The following is a 15,017-nucleotide window of genomic DNA, read 5'->3' on the forward strand; positions in this document are numbered from 1 at the left end:
ATGCAAAACAACGGAATTTTCTTTAAAAGTCAGCGCACAGAGTGAGGAGGGGGAGGACTGAGGATGGAGGAGGGGGGTAGCCTGCGTTTGGGCCTTCCTGCCCCAGGCGTGCCTTGCGGAAGCGAGAGCGCCGAGCAGTTTTCTGCTGGGCCAGAGGAGGAGAGCCTATGAACTTGCGCATATAATCGACTTAATACAAAGAAGAACAAAACAACGCGGGCCGATGCGTTGTCCTTTGACACGCTGGAGCCTCCTGCCTCTAGAGGAGCGAGGCCAATTGCCCGACGGGGCAGCTGGCGTGGGTGGGATCCGGTCCAGGATTGCGCTGACCTGGTCACTTGCGGAGGATGCCGGGCCAAATAAGGAACAGTACGCGAATTTACAAAAAAAAAAAAAAACTCGCCTGTTCATTACGTGAGCAACAAGGTTAAATATTTTAATGCCGGGCTTATGTCACGGTAATAACAGTGCCAATTTATAGACACTAAAATATAAACAGCAGGGCGATTTAAAATGAGAGGTCCAAAAGTTGAGCCAGCCCAGAATTAACACGGCGGTGGAGGTTCAAGGCATTTCAAGCTTTGCTGGTGATTCAAAATGGACAAAAGGAATCTCTGGGGCGCCTCGAGGAAGATAACACTTGAGGAGAATTATTCCGACAAAGGCCTCCAAGAGAGAGAGTCTCACACACAGGAATGACTGTGGGCAAAAAAGAATAGAGTAGAGCGGAGGATGGACTCTCCGTGCACTGAGCCATCAGTGATGAGCACCTTGGTGTGTGAGTGGACTCATTGTTTCACACAACCTCTTGTTGCATTCAGCCTTTTTGTACAATCCTTAAGACTGCCTTTTATGAAAACAAACAAACAAAAAGTGTCATAACATGCTTTAATGCAGATTCTTTCAATTTCAGGGCTTTCAGCATCCTCGTGAATTTTAAGGAGCCGCTACCAAATACCTGCAGTATTTGGTGTGCTTTAAATATGTTCAGGGCCATCAAAGGGATGTTGACGTAAGAATAATGATGATAAAGCTATTTCACTGCACCTTAGAAAGAGCAGCGAGTTTGGGTGGCATCATCTTAGCCACCAAAATGTGCATAAGTAAGAGTATATGAGTTTTTCAGCTAATAGTTGTTTGTTATACATAAAAATTGTAATATGTTTTTTCGAGACAGTCCTCCAATCAATACAACCACATAGGTCGTTTTGAAAAGGTGTCATGACTCTGCTCTCAGTGCGGTGTGTGTTTGTTTTTGTTTTTTCAGTCTCTGATTGAGCAGAGGGGCGTGTCCTCTTGCACCACACCTGTTTCCTATTCCTAATCAACGCTTTATAAGGACTGGAACTGCCGGCACTCCCCGTCGGAGTATTGACCTTGTCCAAGTGCATTATTCAGATCACGTGTTTCCTATTCCTGTTCTAGTTTTTGTTCTTCGTTTTCACGCCAGTTTTTTTCATCCGTAGTTTTAAATTATTGTCTCCTCGGCTTTCTGCCTGCTTGAGTCATTTTTCGCCGTTGTTTTTTGTTTCCTCAGCTTTACGCTTGAGTGATTGATCTTCACGTGTAGTTTTTCTCACGTCGCTTTTCGTTTCTCCGCTTTGTAGAGCTCGTTTGTATTTGTTATTCTGTTTATTTGCGTTGTGCGGTTTTATAGCCCTCAGGTGTATTTTTGTTACTTTCTTTCCTTGCTAATAGTTTTTCTCCTGGCTTCGTCCGGCGCTTTGTGTCGTTACTCCCTGCTGATTAAGAATACATTTGTCAATCTTACCCGGAAATCATTACAAAAGGTGCCAAATTACAACAAAGTGTTGCGTCTTTTAGTTTAGCGACCTCTATCAGCCATGTTAAATAGCGTAAAAATCCAAAAGCGGGACTCGGACCTGGTCCGTCCAGTTCCAAAGACGAGTGTTTATCTGACTGAGCTGCATGGCCATGTCTACATGTTTTGTAGAGGTTTACAACCTCGCTGTGCCTTTTACTGACCTCAACCATTAGTGTCCCATGTAAAGACGTAACGTGTACTGTACAAAAAACACTATGATCATTACCGGTCCGTTAGCTCAGTAAGATAAACGTCCGTCTTCTGACCAGATGACCCGGGTTTGATTCCCATAACTTTTTTTTTCGCTATTTAACATTGCTGATAGAACATGGCCGATAGCGATCGCTCTATGTAACACTTGGTCGTATTTTGGTGCATGGTAAAACGACCAATATGGTCGTTATTGTTGGAGCACTTGTTGGTTTTTTCACTCTCTCTCTCTCGCTCACTTTCTTGCCTCTACTCAGTGCACCTCTAAGTTCTTGTGTCCACTGGCAGCCTGCAGATGCGGCGATGATGAATCTGTGGCGGCAACGCGTCTCGTGCCGCCGACACGATGATGTATCTCCGCTGGCCTTCGCCGCACCCTCTTCCCCATCCCCTCCCCAAAGTCTTTCTCTGGCCAAACGCACAGACACGGCGACAACAAACAGGAAGTGAGCTCCGCGATTTGCCCATTGATTTTCACCGCGGGGCATTTTGGAAATAGCCCATCTGACCTTTCGGCCAAACGGTGGAGGAAGACGAGGCGCTAGACCGACCCTCTCTCTCTCTCTCGCTCTCTGGATCTCGCACAGTGTTGGTGACACATTTAAATACCAACGCTGTTATGTTTTTATGTAAAAAGCGGTGTAGAAGCAGCATTATACACGGCTCCAAATTATTGCTAATGCCACCTAAAGTTTGCAATGTTTATTACACCACCTGGAACTGATGCAAAACTGTATGTTTTCAATACAATATATTGTATATGTATTACAGTGGCTGGTGGAGAAGTCAATCTTCTGGGAGGGACATTTAGTATGAATTTTAAAAAAAAATTGTCCAGGTATTACAGAGGTTGTCTTCATTAGGGTGGTATGTGAGCTGTGAGCCGATCCCAGTTGACATGGAGTCAGTGACAGAGTAAACCCTGGTCTGGTTGTCTGCCAATCGGTGCGCACATACAGACAAACAACCATTCACACTCACGGTCATACCTATGAACATTTTTGAGTTTCCAATTTTCCATGTAACCGAAATGCATGTTTTTGGAATATCAGAAGAATCAAACTCAGAAACTCGACTGCTAACCAGAATTCACACGGGTGCTTAAACTTGACATCAATTGGAATCCATCCATCCATTTTCTATAGTCCTTGTCCTCAATATGGTCGTAGGTGAGATGGATTCAATCCCAGGTGACTTTGGGTGAGAGGCGGGGTATACCCTGGACTGCGATTGGGCATTTAGAATCGAGAATCAAGTGGAACCGGGACTAACATTCCAGTTCTCCCAGAATCGTTCAAATTTGGAAAGATCTGTTAAATTACACATTTTATTACAAAAGTTGACATTATTCTTTATAAAATAGGAGTATTTTTTTTTTTAATTGCACCATTTATTCAGGAAAAAAAGAACGACTGAGGTAATTAATATATTAGAGGTTTTAATTGGCTGAAAGCCAAGAAAGGGATTCGGAATTAATTAATTATATTTGTTTTATTGGAGAGCCGTTCCCCATACGGTATGCATGCACTTTTTTAAATGATACGACAACAATTATTGCAAATTATTTTGAGGACCCCCAAGTTATGGCCTGTGGTTTAGAACCACTGCATTAGAGGGACGGCCACTAAATTATATCATTGCGTTCTGCTTACATCATGGTTACACGGCGCGCTAATCACTCTTATGACAGCCTACCGCTGGAGCGTTGTCGTGTTCTAACGTCTCTGTTCATCATTGTCACAACACGGCAACATTTCAGAGCAGTGTGGGGCGGCGCCTCGCTCGCTCAAAGCGCCTTTGCTGAATTTTTCATGTTCCCGACTCGTATCAAAGAGGCCTGGAGCACTTGGATGGAAGGAAAGATGGATGGAAATATTACTCGGATTCTGATGGGGCCGGTTTATTAGGTACACCTGCACAGTTTTTGTACTGAATCTCATTAAAAGGAGTCGTGCCATTTTTCACCATTGAAAAGTATCTGTCGTGTTTTTGTCAAAACAACCTAAGAGTAAGACCATTTATTACAACACACTTTTTGCCTCAATTTGAGCCTTTCTGATCCTGTGCCATGGTAATGAGCCACCGCTTGTACTTCTGGGTCAATGCTGAGTACGGCTTTTGTTACCATGCCGACGACCAAGTCGTAGGACTTCACAATGCGGGGGGCGGCTACAAGAGTTTGAAGAGAAACGTGAGTCCCAAAAAGTCAAAGTGGTTATCAATGATAAATTTCAGGAGGACCTATTGCACTGATTCTACAACACGAGCATCAAAAAAGGTATTCAGACCATTCTATAGTCTAGTCGAGTCTAGTGAGTGCCTGGCCTGTAGGTCACCCCTAGCAACCAGCCCCAGCCGCAGCCCAATTCATAAAAATAAAAATAAAACAGAACATACAGCAAATCAACCCTTACTGATAAATTTTCCTCACTGCCAAGCAAATAAACCCAGTGTTTACACTTCTGTTCAACAATATAAAGCCTATCCGTTTCATTTCTCCGCAATGACGGTGGTGATTTCCCCCACGAGTTTGCATATACAGTACGTGCGTGCTCCGGGAAACGAGGTCGGGGCTTCGGCGGAGTGTCCGAGCCCTCATTACCCTGATGAAATTTGTGCAGATGTGTGAGCTGCCGACAGACTCGGCGGTGACACAAACAGCCAGCTCTGTTGCCTTGAGCTGGGCAGGTGATGGAAACGGGGAGAGGCACGAGCGCTGAGAAACGACGGCCATTAACTGACAAAAAGGAGGGGGGTGTTATATATACGAATAGTTCCGAATAATAGCAGCGTTTGAAAATCGTGTGTAAAGATTGAAATCCCTGGAATAGCTTTATTTCACAAATTGTATTCATGAAGGAAAGTGTAAGTAGGGAAAAAAAGCAATATGTGCGTGTATAAGCGCTGTTTCTGAGAAGTGCGCCATGTGTTGCATTGCTCCTAGAAAAATAAACATTTAGGCTACGGCATAAACTAATAAATGCACAAAGATTTTTTATTTCGTTCACAATCAATCACCAAACTCAAACTGTGATTGTATCAATTGAAACATGAACATTTTGCTTTCTGTTTCACGTTCCATATTGGAACGGCATATTTCATGATAGAAAATGTTTGAGTTTGGCAGTAGAAATGCAACACTGACAAGAAGCAGTTTGCAGAAACAGTCCTTATAGGATTATTTACTGGACCAGTGATGGCAAAGCAAAATCATAAAGCATGTTTCAGTTCAAACAGTAAATGGTTGAGTTTATCAGCTCAAGGGAAGATCAATCTTCAAGCATTTTCAGGCTTTGCGATTAATATTTGAGTTTGTCATGAAAAATGCAACAAGAATGTGAAGCAGTTCTCAGAAACAGTGCTTAAAAAACTAAATATTGGTTGATTAATGCATGGGAAAGCAACATCCTCAAGGATTTCTCCGTTTATACAGTAGACGTTTGAGTTTGTTACAGTAATGCCACAAAGATAACAACCACATATTGCACTTTTTTCTATTTCTGCATCAACTTTTCCTTTATTTAGGTCATTGCGGGGTAGCAAAATCTTCACTGAATACATGTTAGAGTTTGTTAATGGAAGTAAAGCAAAATCTTCAAGCATTTCAACTCTACGTACTAAATATTTGGATTTGTCAATAAAAATGCAACACAGACGTGAAGCTGTCAATTCTTTGCAAGAATGCAAAATCAGGACATCTTACAGGTGACTTTTAAATCATAATTTGAATGGCCTGGGTTGATGTGAAGAACTTGAAATTGACACATGGTATATGCCTGGGGGAAATACAAAGCAATTGTAAAAGACAGCGAAATAAGTTCAAGCAGATCTTGATTACGCAAATTGTTATTAAGTAATCAATTCTTGTTTTCTGTGTGCCTTGTGTGTTTGCTGTAACCATTTTGGTTTTGTGGACCTGTCTTGGCCAGGTCACTCTTAGAGAAGAGGTTATAAACCTCAATGAGTTGTTTTCCCCTTTTTAAAATAATGGAGAGTGATTGGTTGATTGATTGATTGATTAGCTACAAGGATTTTCAGTATTTTTTTTACAGTAACTGCTCGAGTTTGTAATGTAAAAGGCAACATAGATGCGACACGGTTCTCAGAAACAACTTTTACATGGAAAGGTTAGTCCAGTGATTGTCAGGAAAGCCAAATCAATAAGCATTTTTCGGTTTATGTCATCATGTTTGATTTCGTCGAGAAAAACGCAACGCAGATGTAAAGCACTTTGTCTGTTCAGAGCACAACTTTTATATTATATGTCCCAAAATGAGCGTGTTATAATGTCAGGGTATGTATGTGTGGCACTGATCTGGCCACATCCACATGATGAGCGCACTGCCACTTAACAGGGAGGAGATCCACTTTGATCACATGGTTCCCCCTCGGGGTTCCGAACCTGTCGATCTGCCTATTACACAGATTCATTTGCATATACGGGGCTTATGGTTAAGGGCTGAGATCTGTACGCAAACGCTCCTAACCGGCGCAGGAGGGAAAAAAAGGAGTCCGGGTGAGAAGAAGACGAGTGTTGCCATTCGCCGGCGGAGAGGGGCTCGTTGCCTTTGAAGGTCACGAGTTCAACGGCAAGGAAAAATCCCTCAAATGAAAGCGTTTGGCCCGGCGACAATGGCGGGGTGCCCTTGAGAAAGACACTTACAGCTGCTACTAAATAGAAATGGAATAGTCACACTGAATGTGTAGCATGGAAACACTTTCAAAATACAGTTCTGGAAGAAATAAAAGACAAAATAAATGTTTAAAAAAAATTATAATAAAAAAAAACATTGGACCTTCTTTGGTATTTTGGATTCATTTTCATTTCTGCCAAAATGACAACATCTGCATTTCGAAATAGGGAGTTATGTTGTCAGTTGTTTGTAGAATAAACAAAAAGGTTAATTTTTTAACTATAATAGCAACTGTTCGCATTTGTTAATAAGCACACCTCTCTACCAACGTGCTTGAGTGTGGCACATAACACTTACACTTTAAGAATCCAACATTTTCATGTATTAAATTTGCTGTAATTCAGGAAAAATGGTTGGAAATACTGACTTTTCCCCCCCTCTTTTTTCCCCCTGACAATTAAAAGTTTATTTTGTGATCCAAGAACTATTTCTGTTTTGTTGTGATTTCATCAAGGCCTTATTTAATACTCCTTTACCACAGTCTGATCACGACGTTATAAAGTGCAAACTTGGAAAAGTGCACAAAACTATATAGACTTAAAAGAAAGCCGATGTGCTGCTTAAGTTTGCAATTGCAAACCACGACAACAGGTGAGGGCTGCTTTTCTTTTTCTTTTCTTTTTTATCCTTCTGCCCACACTGAGTGAAAGAAGTTAGTGTGTAGTAAACAAGGACAAAAAAACAAACCCAAGCTATGACAGAACTCTTTCGTAAACATGAAGAAGAAGAGAGGTATACTTTCTGAGCTCCGCTGGGAATGTGTCCTATACGAGACGAGACGCAGCTGCTTCCGTTTCAGATTAAAGCGCTTTAGCGTGGCGCTTTAGCCTATTACACGCAAGAGACAATGCGTCTTTGCGCTCCTTTGTAGCCGTAAAAGTTAATGCGGGGAGTAAATCGCTGCGTCTGAAACGTTTATTCGGAGGGTAAACTCACTTTGTTTTCTTTTTGTGCTTGCACAAGGCTCCTGCCGTGATAAAACACAAGTTTGTCTACAAATGAACAGCATAGGGGAAAAGGACAGCGGTAGATCAAATGCATACAAAGTTTCCAAACAAGGGATTGAGTAATGACACCACCTGAAACAATTATGTTGTGAGGATAAAAAAAGGAATACACGAAGGAAGGAATAAAGATGGAATTATTTCCAATTTAAATACATTTTAAAAGAATAAAGGTGTTATTATCTACCTTTTCTTAGAAAATTATAAATTATTATTAACGGTAGGTATAAATTGCTACGAGAATATAGTCAATAGTCAAATGTTTTGTAAAAAAAAAAAAAGTATAATTAAAAAGTAATTTTATAATTTTTTTGCCATATAACATTTTACTTTTTTTACCACTTACAGTAACTTACAAAGTCAAGTCACATGTATGGGAACTAAGTGAATTACGGGAACAATGGTGTAATTTTATGAAAAAGTTACTTATTGTTGCAATGCTGCTGTTGAAATGTTACTTTTACGACTTTATTGCTTGGCAACAAAGTGCCTGAGGTTGGGTGTTCGAATCTGACCTCTGGCCTACTTGTGTGAAATATGCATGTTCTCTTCGTACGTTCGTGTGTTTTCTCCGGGTAACGTGTTAGCTTCATTGACATTGTCCTTAAGTTTTTGGTATGTTGGAAGACGCAAAAGTAGTTGATGATTTGAACCCTCACCTTCAGACAAGCCAGCCACTCGGTTGCCACGCTGCCTAAGCTCCGTTTCACTTGACATAAATTGTAATATGCAGATAAAATACTAGGACATGCATGCAGGTTCATTCTAAATTGTCCATAGGGGCCCCGCCTCTCGCCCAAAGTCAGCAGGGATAGATTCAAGCTCACCCGCCACCCTACTGAGGACTAAGATGGACGGATGGATGGACTTGACCCCTGTAGTAGATGATAGCCTTTCTACTAAAAGGGAGAGCAACAGTCAAAGTGCTAAAAGCTACAAACTGATGAATATGGCGATCTTTTGGGGGGCATCGACAGGGCGGGAATGATTTCTCCAACTTCTTTTTTCTTAAATTTGACGTTAAACGGAATTACATATGTGGCAAGCGTATGAAAAATTCATACACGCAAATCTGGCAAATGTCAAGGGTAATGATCTTACCTCCTTGGCTTTCTGTTTCAGTCGAGCTTGCTCTGGGTCCTCTTGCCTGGAGCGGCTCTGTGGAGTCAAAGTGGGTGGGGTGGAAAGTGGGGGTGCGTATAGGTTAACAGCTGGTTTAGAGAAATCTGTCTTCCCCTTATGAAGAATAAATAGATAAAGAATCGCTAGTCATCTTTTGCTGCTACAGCGAAAATAGTGCAAAACGAAAAAAGGATATATCGGCGTTACTCATGTTTGAATTGGATTGGCAACTTAGTGTTAGTCATTTGCTCATAATTTTGGGCATGGGTCCTTGAGACTTTTTCATGTGTCCTATATTGATAGAAACGACAACCTAATTTTGTGTTCATGCATCGTATACAGCAGCCCGACCCACCAGGAAATCACCTGGTTGTCCATCTTACCCATTCCAGGCCGGGACTTGTCGACCAAATCTTTGCCAATCAGTGAACCATTTTGTCAAAATGCAAAGCAGGCGGGGTGTTTCTAAATGGCGTGTGCACAGTTCAGCAGCTGATTTAAGCCCCGTCCCCGTCGTTCCTCAAACAAATCTCGTACGCAGAAGCATTTCAAGACTTGCGTGTGTCCAAAAGAAGACGCTGAGGACGTTTAACGGCTGTAATGTATATGCCAAGTCTGCAGTGGCGCTGTAGCGCAGCCACAAGGAGTTAACGGAAAGCGTAGAAGAAGAATCAGCGAAGAAGACGGACACTTTTTTTGAAAAACTTTATTCCAATCTACAGAACAAACATGGCTTTGCATGCATCAAAACAACATGAAAAAGACGAACACAGGAGAAGTGACAATGGCGGGTGATTCAAGTACACCACTTATTGAACGTGGGAATAAAGAAGCAAAATATTTTGCTACAGAAGCATAAGCAAGCTAAGGAGGCTGCACAACACAACTACGACACGGCTATCCGCCATTGTTGTTGACAGACTGACAGTTCGCGCGAAGTCACGCGAGAATTGGCGCATACGTCATCAATCTGCAACAATGCGTCGTCATTGAGCTGCGACCATTACGTCATCGCTTGAGGAGTATCCTGCATAAGGTGTCCAGACGGACGCGTACGGCGCGCGTATTGAAATCTTTCCACTCTGAAGCCCGTTTTCAAAAGTGATCGGTTTCAAGCTCCGAAACCGCGCCGGCATGCGGACGATAAACGGTAAGAAACTTGTGAGGATACATTGAAACTGGCTTTTCGTGTGGACGGGGATTTAAAGAAACCACCTATCCCCCATTTTTCCCGACAAAGCATCCTGACTCATCTGTTGCTGCTACAGCAAAAAAAAAAAAGAGCAAAAATGGGAACAGGATACGGAGGTGTCAAGGACATCGTGTTTGAATTGAGTAGAAGTGCAACGGAGCGCACCCCCGGGGGGGCTGTGGCCTTTAAACCCGCTCCAAATCCAGCCCTAAATAAGCCGCTGGAGGGGGACGCTAATCAAAAGAGGTTATTAAAAATTCTGCATGAGCCAGCACACACTCGCACACACAAAGGGGGTGAAGGATGTTGGTGAGTATCAGTGACAGTGTCACTGTGAGCCAGTGTGGCGATCCGTTAATGTGTGTGCGTGCGTATGTGTGTGTCCCTGGCGTAACGACACTTCTATTTTAATAAGCGGCCCGAGATGTGGGTGAATACGCGTGTCCCTGGGAAATCCTTCGCTGCCGCGCGAAAACGTGTATACGGCTGACCACTGCAGGCCATGCCGGAACATTACAGTATCGCAGGACGCGGCTATTTTTGTCAAGCTGGACATCATGCGCTTTTCAAAGACAGCCAAACGATTTACAGCATATGCAAGTGTGAAGAAATAATAGGAAAAGTTGCAGTATATTTGTTTTGTAAATTTGGTGGGTTCAGGTGAGTATCAGTAGAGGTGGGAATAGCAAAATAGCTCATGTTGCCGACATATATTTCCCGCTGATACTGAAGCTCAAAACTATCTATGTAACTCAAAAAAACACTCATAAAGACACATTTCCTAGTCAGAGCTCGTCAAAGTACAAGCCCTGGAATTCAGCCGAAATGGCTGCTTCATACCAAACACCAGAATTCCCACTTCCTGTTAAATTCTAAGCAATGGGTTATTAATACTTTCTCATAAGTCCTGTAATGAAAGATATGTCCACCAAATTTCATATTGATCAGTATTTATTCCAGTAGGTGATACTGAAGGAGTTTTTGGGAATCGTATTCAGCACCAATTTTATCAGGATTTTGATGCAGAAATTAGTGATGTTTCTGGCATACTGAGACCCCTAAAAATCTTAAGAAGCGATAATGACTATTTTACATAATAATATTTGTATTTGTTTAATTTTCAGTGCCGGTCTTCAGATTTGTCCATGTCATCTTTTATTCTGTGACAGTGGCATATTTATTGATTTATTTTAGCATTGTTACTTTTCCAATTTCAACTTCCTGGTTTTTACATTAATGGCATATAAAACATATTCTCTATGGAGTTTATGACTTGGCCAGTCTACTGTAAAACTCTGATGCTACTCGTGCTGTTTCAGATCATCTGCTTATGTAGAAACCTAAGATTGCTTGGGTAGGACCTGTTATTACTTAAATGCAATTAGTGCATTCATTTGCATAGATTGTTCGAACTAATAGCTTCCAGTTTTAACAGGACATTATAAAGTATTGTCCCCCCCCCCCCTTTTTTTTACAACAGGCCAGGTTTCGTTAAAATCGTGAGAGTCGGGTGATGGAGTTTGGTGTCCTATTATCATGCGCGGCAGGCGCGGCGGCGTAATAACGCAATTAAGACGACGAGGTGTGTGATGATGACGATCCTTAGTGTGGGACATTGTCCCCATTCAAAATTAATTAAATGAACCCTAGCTAGCTCGCTTGCTCGCCCTGCTAATGTGCTACCGCAGGGCATTTTCATTTGCTGGGGATTGTCTCTCCTTTCTTTTTGGTCAGCAGTGATCTTTTCGTGCATTTTTATTTATTTATTTTAATGCATAAGCGACATGGGAAGGTCAGAATATTAGAAACAGCTCCCAATACGACTCAAGCATTAGGATGGAGGAATGTTATTGCAAGTTGGAAGTGTGTGTGTGTGTGTGTGTGTGTGTGTGTGTGTGTGTGTGTGTGTGTGTGTGTGTGTGTGTGTGTGTGTGTGTGTGTGTGTGTGTGTGTGTGTGTGTGTGTGTGTGTGTGCGTGTGTGTGTGTGCGTGCGCGTGTGTGCGTGCGTGCGCGTGTGTGCGTGCGTGCGTGCATGCGCAGTGGGGAGGAGCCAGGACACTGAGGCCCTGCGGCCAGGAGCCCGGGAGGACACAGGGAGGTCACTTCATCTACTGGTGTCACACTCAAATTCATGTGTCAGGAGCAACATACACACAGACACCCCGCAGTACACACACGCACGCTGTTTGGCACACTAGCACAACAGCACGCACAAACACACACACGCACAAGTGGTAAGAAGTTGACTTTACCTTGGCGGCTTTTAAGAGGATCTCTCTCTCCTGCTCGTCCTTCCTCGCCTTTTCCATCCTTTCTAGTTGCTCGAAGAAGCGCAGCTGAGAGCGCACGTCGGCTGACTGCTCGTAGCATTCGTCGTCCTGCGAGGGACACAAAAGTTGTAGGAAAATATGATATGGCATGGAAAATTAGTCCATTGAAAAGTAAAATGAGGCAAACGAGGACAGTCAAGTAATTGGGTGCCACTGCAAAATTTCCCTCCCATATCAGATCAGGACTTTTTGAAGGGTCCTGAATCTGGATTGAATGTGGATCCGGATGTTTAGATCTGAGTGAGTTTTTAATCCTGTGAAACAGACTACAGAAATGTGTAGCATATAGAGAGCTGACTGAATTTAAATTCTTGGAGACAAGTTCAAAATAAATTAAATGTGAAAATATCCACACGTGGGGATAAAAGCTCATTAAAAAAAAGGCTTTCAGTTTAGTAGTTACAGGTTTCTAGGTTTGTGCTTTTCTGGTTTACTCGCAAAGACACACGCCCTAAGGGCTGTAATTCCCATCGATTTCAGCCCAGCGTGGAAAAAAAAAATGCTCCAGTTCCCGTTCATTCGTCAGTGCGGTGACACAGTGGGGGGCTCTGGGTCATACGGCGGACCATGCACTGGACGGCAACCAAACGCGATGTAATCTGACCAATCGAATAAGTGCAAACACACATTCCTGCTAGATTGCTCTGTAACAACGGCCGGTTCTCATGTTTAGGCGTGCAATCAGTGCGAGGAGAATAAATATTAGCAGCTGTGAAGGCTGAAAACTTCACACAATGGGTATTCCCAATGTCATTTTAATAACACGACATATCTCGCTGTCTCAAATTGAAACATTAAGTCGCGCTAATGTGTTCTAAAGAGATCTTTAATAATATGTATGTAGTCCCAGTGGAAGCTTAGAGGCGAGAGCCTTTTCTATTGCTAGTCCTAAACTGTGGAACGATCTCCCAGTGCACATCATGCAAGCAGCCTTACTACCTATTTTTAAAACTTTAAACACCCCAATCCCCACGTATATCCTTAACACCGCTGGAGACTTTGACCTTTTTTTTTGGTGTTTAGTTGTATTTATTTTATTTATTTGTACTACTTTAACTTTGTTATTGATTCTAAATTATGTTTAATTGTCTTATCTTTAATTTGTATTTTTGTATTCAAGTACAGCAATTTGTATCAGCTGTGGTTGTTCTTAAAGTCCTAATAAATAAAATTGAATCGAGATGAGATGAGTTGAGGTATATCAAATCCATTTACCAGTTGAAATGAATTAAAATGCCATCAATCTGTTCCAGCCAGCAAAAGAGACCCACATTTTTTGTTTTTATTAAAGAAAAAAAGCAGTCCAAGGCTCAGCCCAAATCGTTGACCATGCACACAGATTCATGATCAGAAATACTCAACAGGGAGGAAGAGCAAGGAGGAAAATCACCCCCGCCGCACCTACTCCGAACCTCAAAACGATAATCAGGCTTTTGATGCCTTTGATCGGAAGCGGGGAATCAGGCTCAAAATCGGCCCAATTCGGTATGTCACCCGGGACTGTGGAATTTACAAAGCATAAACGTTCCCCACTCATTTGCAGTGCGTTTAGAAGATAGTACACTTCCAACTTGCTTGCTTTGAAAAACTCTGTTTACAGACTAAGCCCTCTCTCTTTGCATAAAGCGCATCGCATCCCGCTTGGGAACACCCCCCCCCCCAAAAAAGGTGCTCATAAAGACAAAGAAAACAACTTTTTTTTGCAGGTTATCAAAAGTTAATAAGATAATTGCTTATGTTCGTGCGAGGTGCCGGTATGCGCTCCCGCTTCTGTCAAGGAGAACGAATGCGGGTGCACACATCAGAGGATTCCCATCGCACCCCCGCTTCCCGTTTCTCGCGCTCTCTCATTCAGCCTTTGTTGCAGCGCTGAGCCTGCACTCTCCTGCCACCGCAAACGTAAGGAGCCCAGTTACTCTTTAAGGCCCGCTTCATCTTCTTCCCCCGTCTTTAATTTTTAGCTTCCTTTTTCGCTGATGTCAACAGAGTGGCTTCACAGAGAGCCCGTTGTCGCTCTCACACCTCGTTTGCCAAACCACAAAAAAAAGAAGGAAGAAATGAAAAAGAAGAAGCGCAAAACAGGATGGGGGGGAGGCAGCCTCCTCCTCGGTGTCAGGAATAACACATTTTCAAAGTTTTCCCAAATGCTTGGGCTTAAATGTTGGCCAATTAAATGTGCTTCTATTCTACAAGTCGCTGCTAATATAGAAAAGCACAGTGGTGTTCTTTTATCTTAACTTTTTACCCTACGTTCCACTTTATCAACTTAACTCTTATACGGTAGATCCGCATTTATCGTGAGGATATATTTGACTGCCATTTGTAACATACGGCTGCTGGAAAGCTTTTTTCTTTGTGTATTTTTTGACCAAATAATTTAAACCTTTTAATGAGACGCCAAGAAATTGTTTTAAATTTATTTTTAAATGCATATGGCTTCTTTAATCATATTAATACTGTACAATAACAATTAGTCACGAGACAAAGTGCTATTTCTGCAGGAATTGTGTGGAAATGCTGAAAAGCTGAATGTTAAGATTTAAATGCTTATGAAGTAAATTGAAAGATAAATTACGAAAGTACTCAAATGTGGGCCAAGCGGGATTTGAACCCAGGTACTCCATGGTGGAAAGGCAATT

General features: G+C 42.3%; 1 protein-coding gene across 2 annotated transcripts in view; it reads right to left on the minus strand.

Annotated features, from left to right (window-relative positions):
• Positions 1-15,017, minus strand: part of LOC147176834 (transcription initiation factor TFIID subunit 4) — a 77,655-nt gene that overhangs the window by 37,604 nt on the left and 25,034 nt on the right. For both annotated transcript variants that reach the window (XM_086070526.1, XM_086070525.1), the window contains 2 exons: positions 12,301-12,426; positions 8,835-8,891 (listed from right to left, as the gene is read on the minus strand). In XM_086070526.1, coding sequence (XP_085926652.1) covers positions 8,835-8,891; positions 12,301-12,426 — 183 coding nt within the window. The remainder of the gene's footprint in view (positions 1-8,834; positions 8,892-12,300; positions 12,427-15,017) is intronic.

Source organism: Leptonotus elevatus, chromosome 3, assembly GCF_054856555.1.
Source record: "Leptonotus elevatus isolate MCC_2025b chromosome 3, RoL_Lele_1.0, whole genome shotgun sequence".
NCBI classification, from domain to species: Eukaryota; Metazoa; Chordata; class Actinopteri; order Syngnathiformes; family Syngnathidae; genus Leptonotus; species Leptonotus elevatus.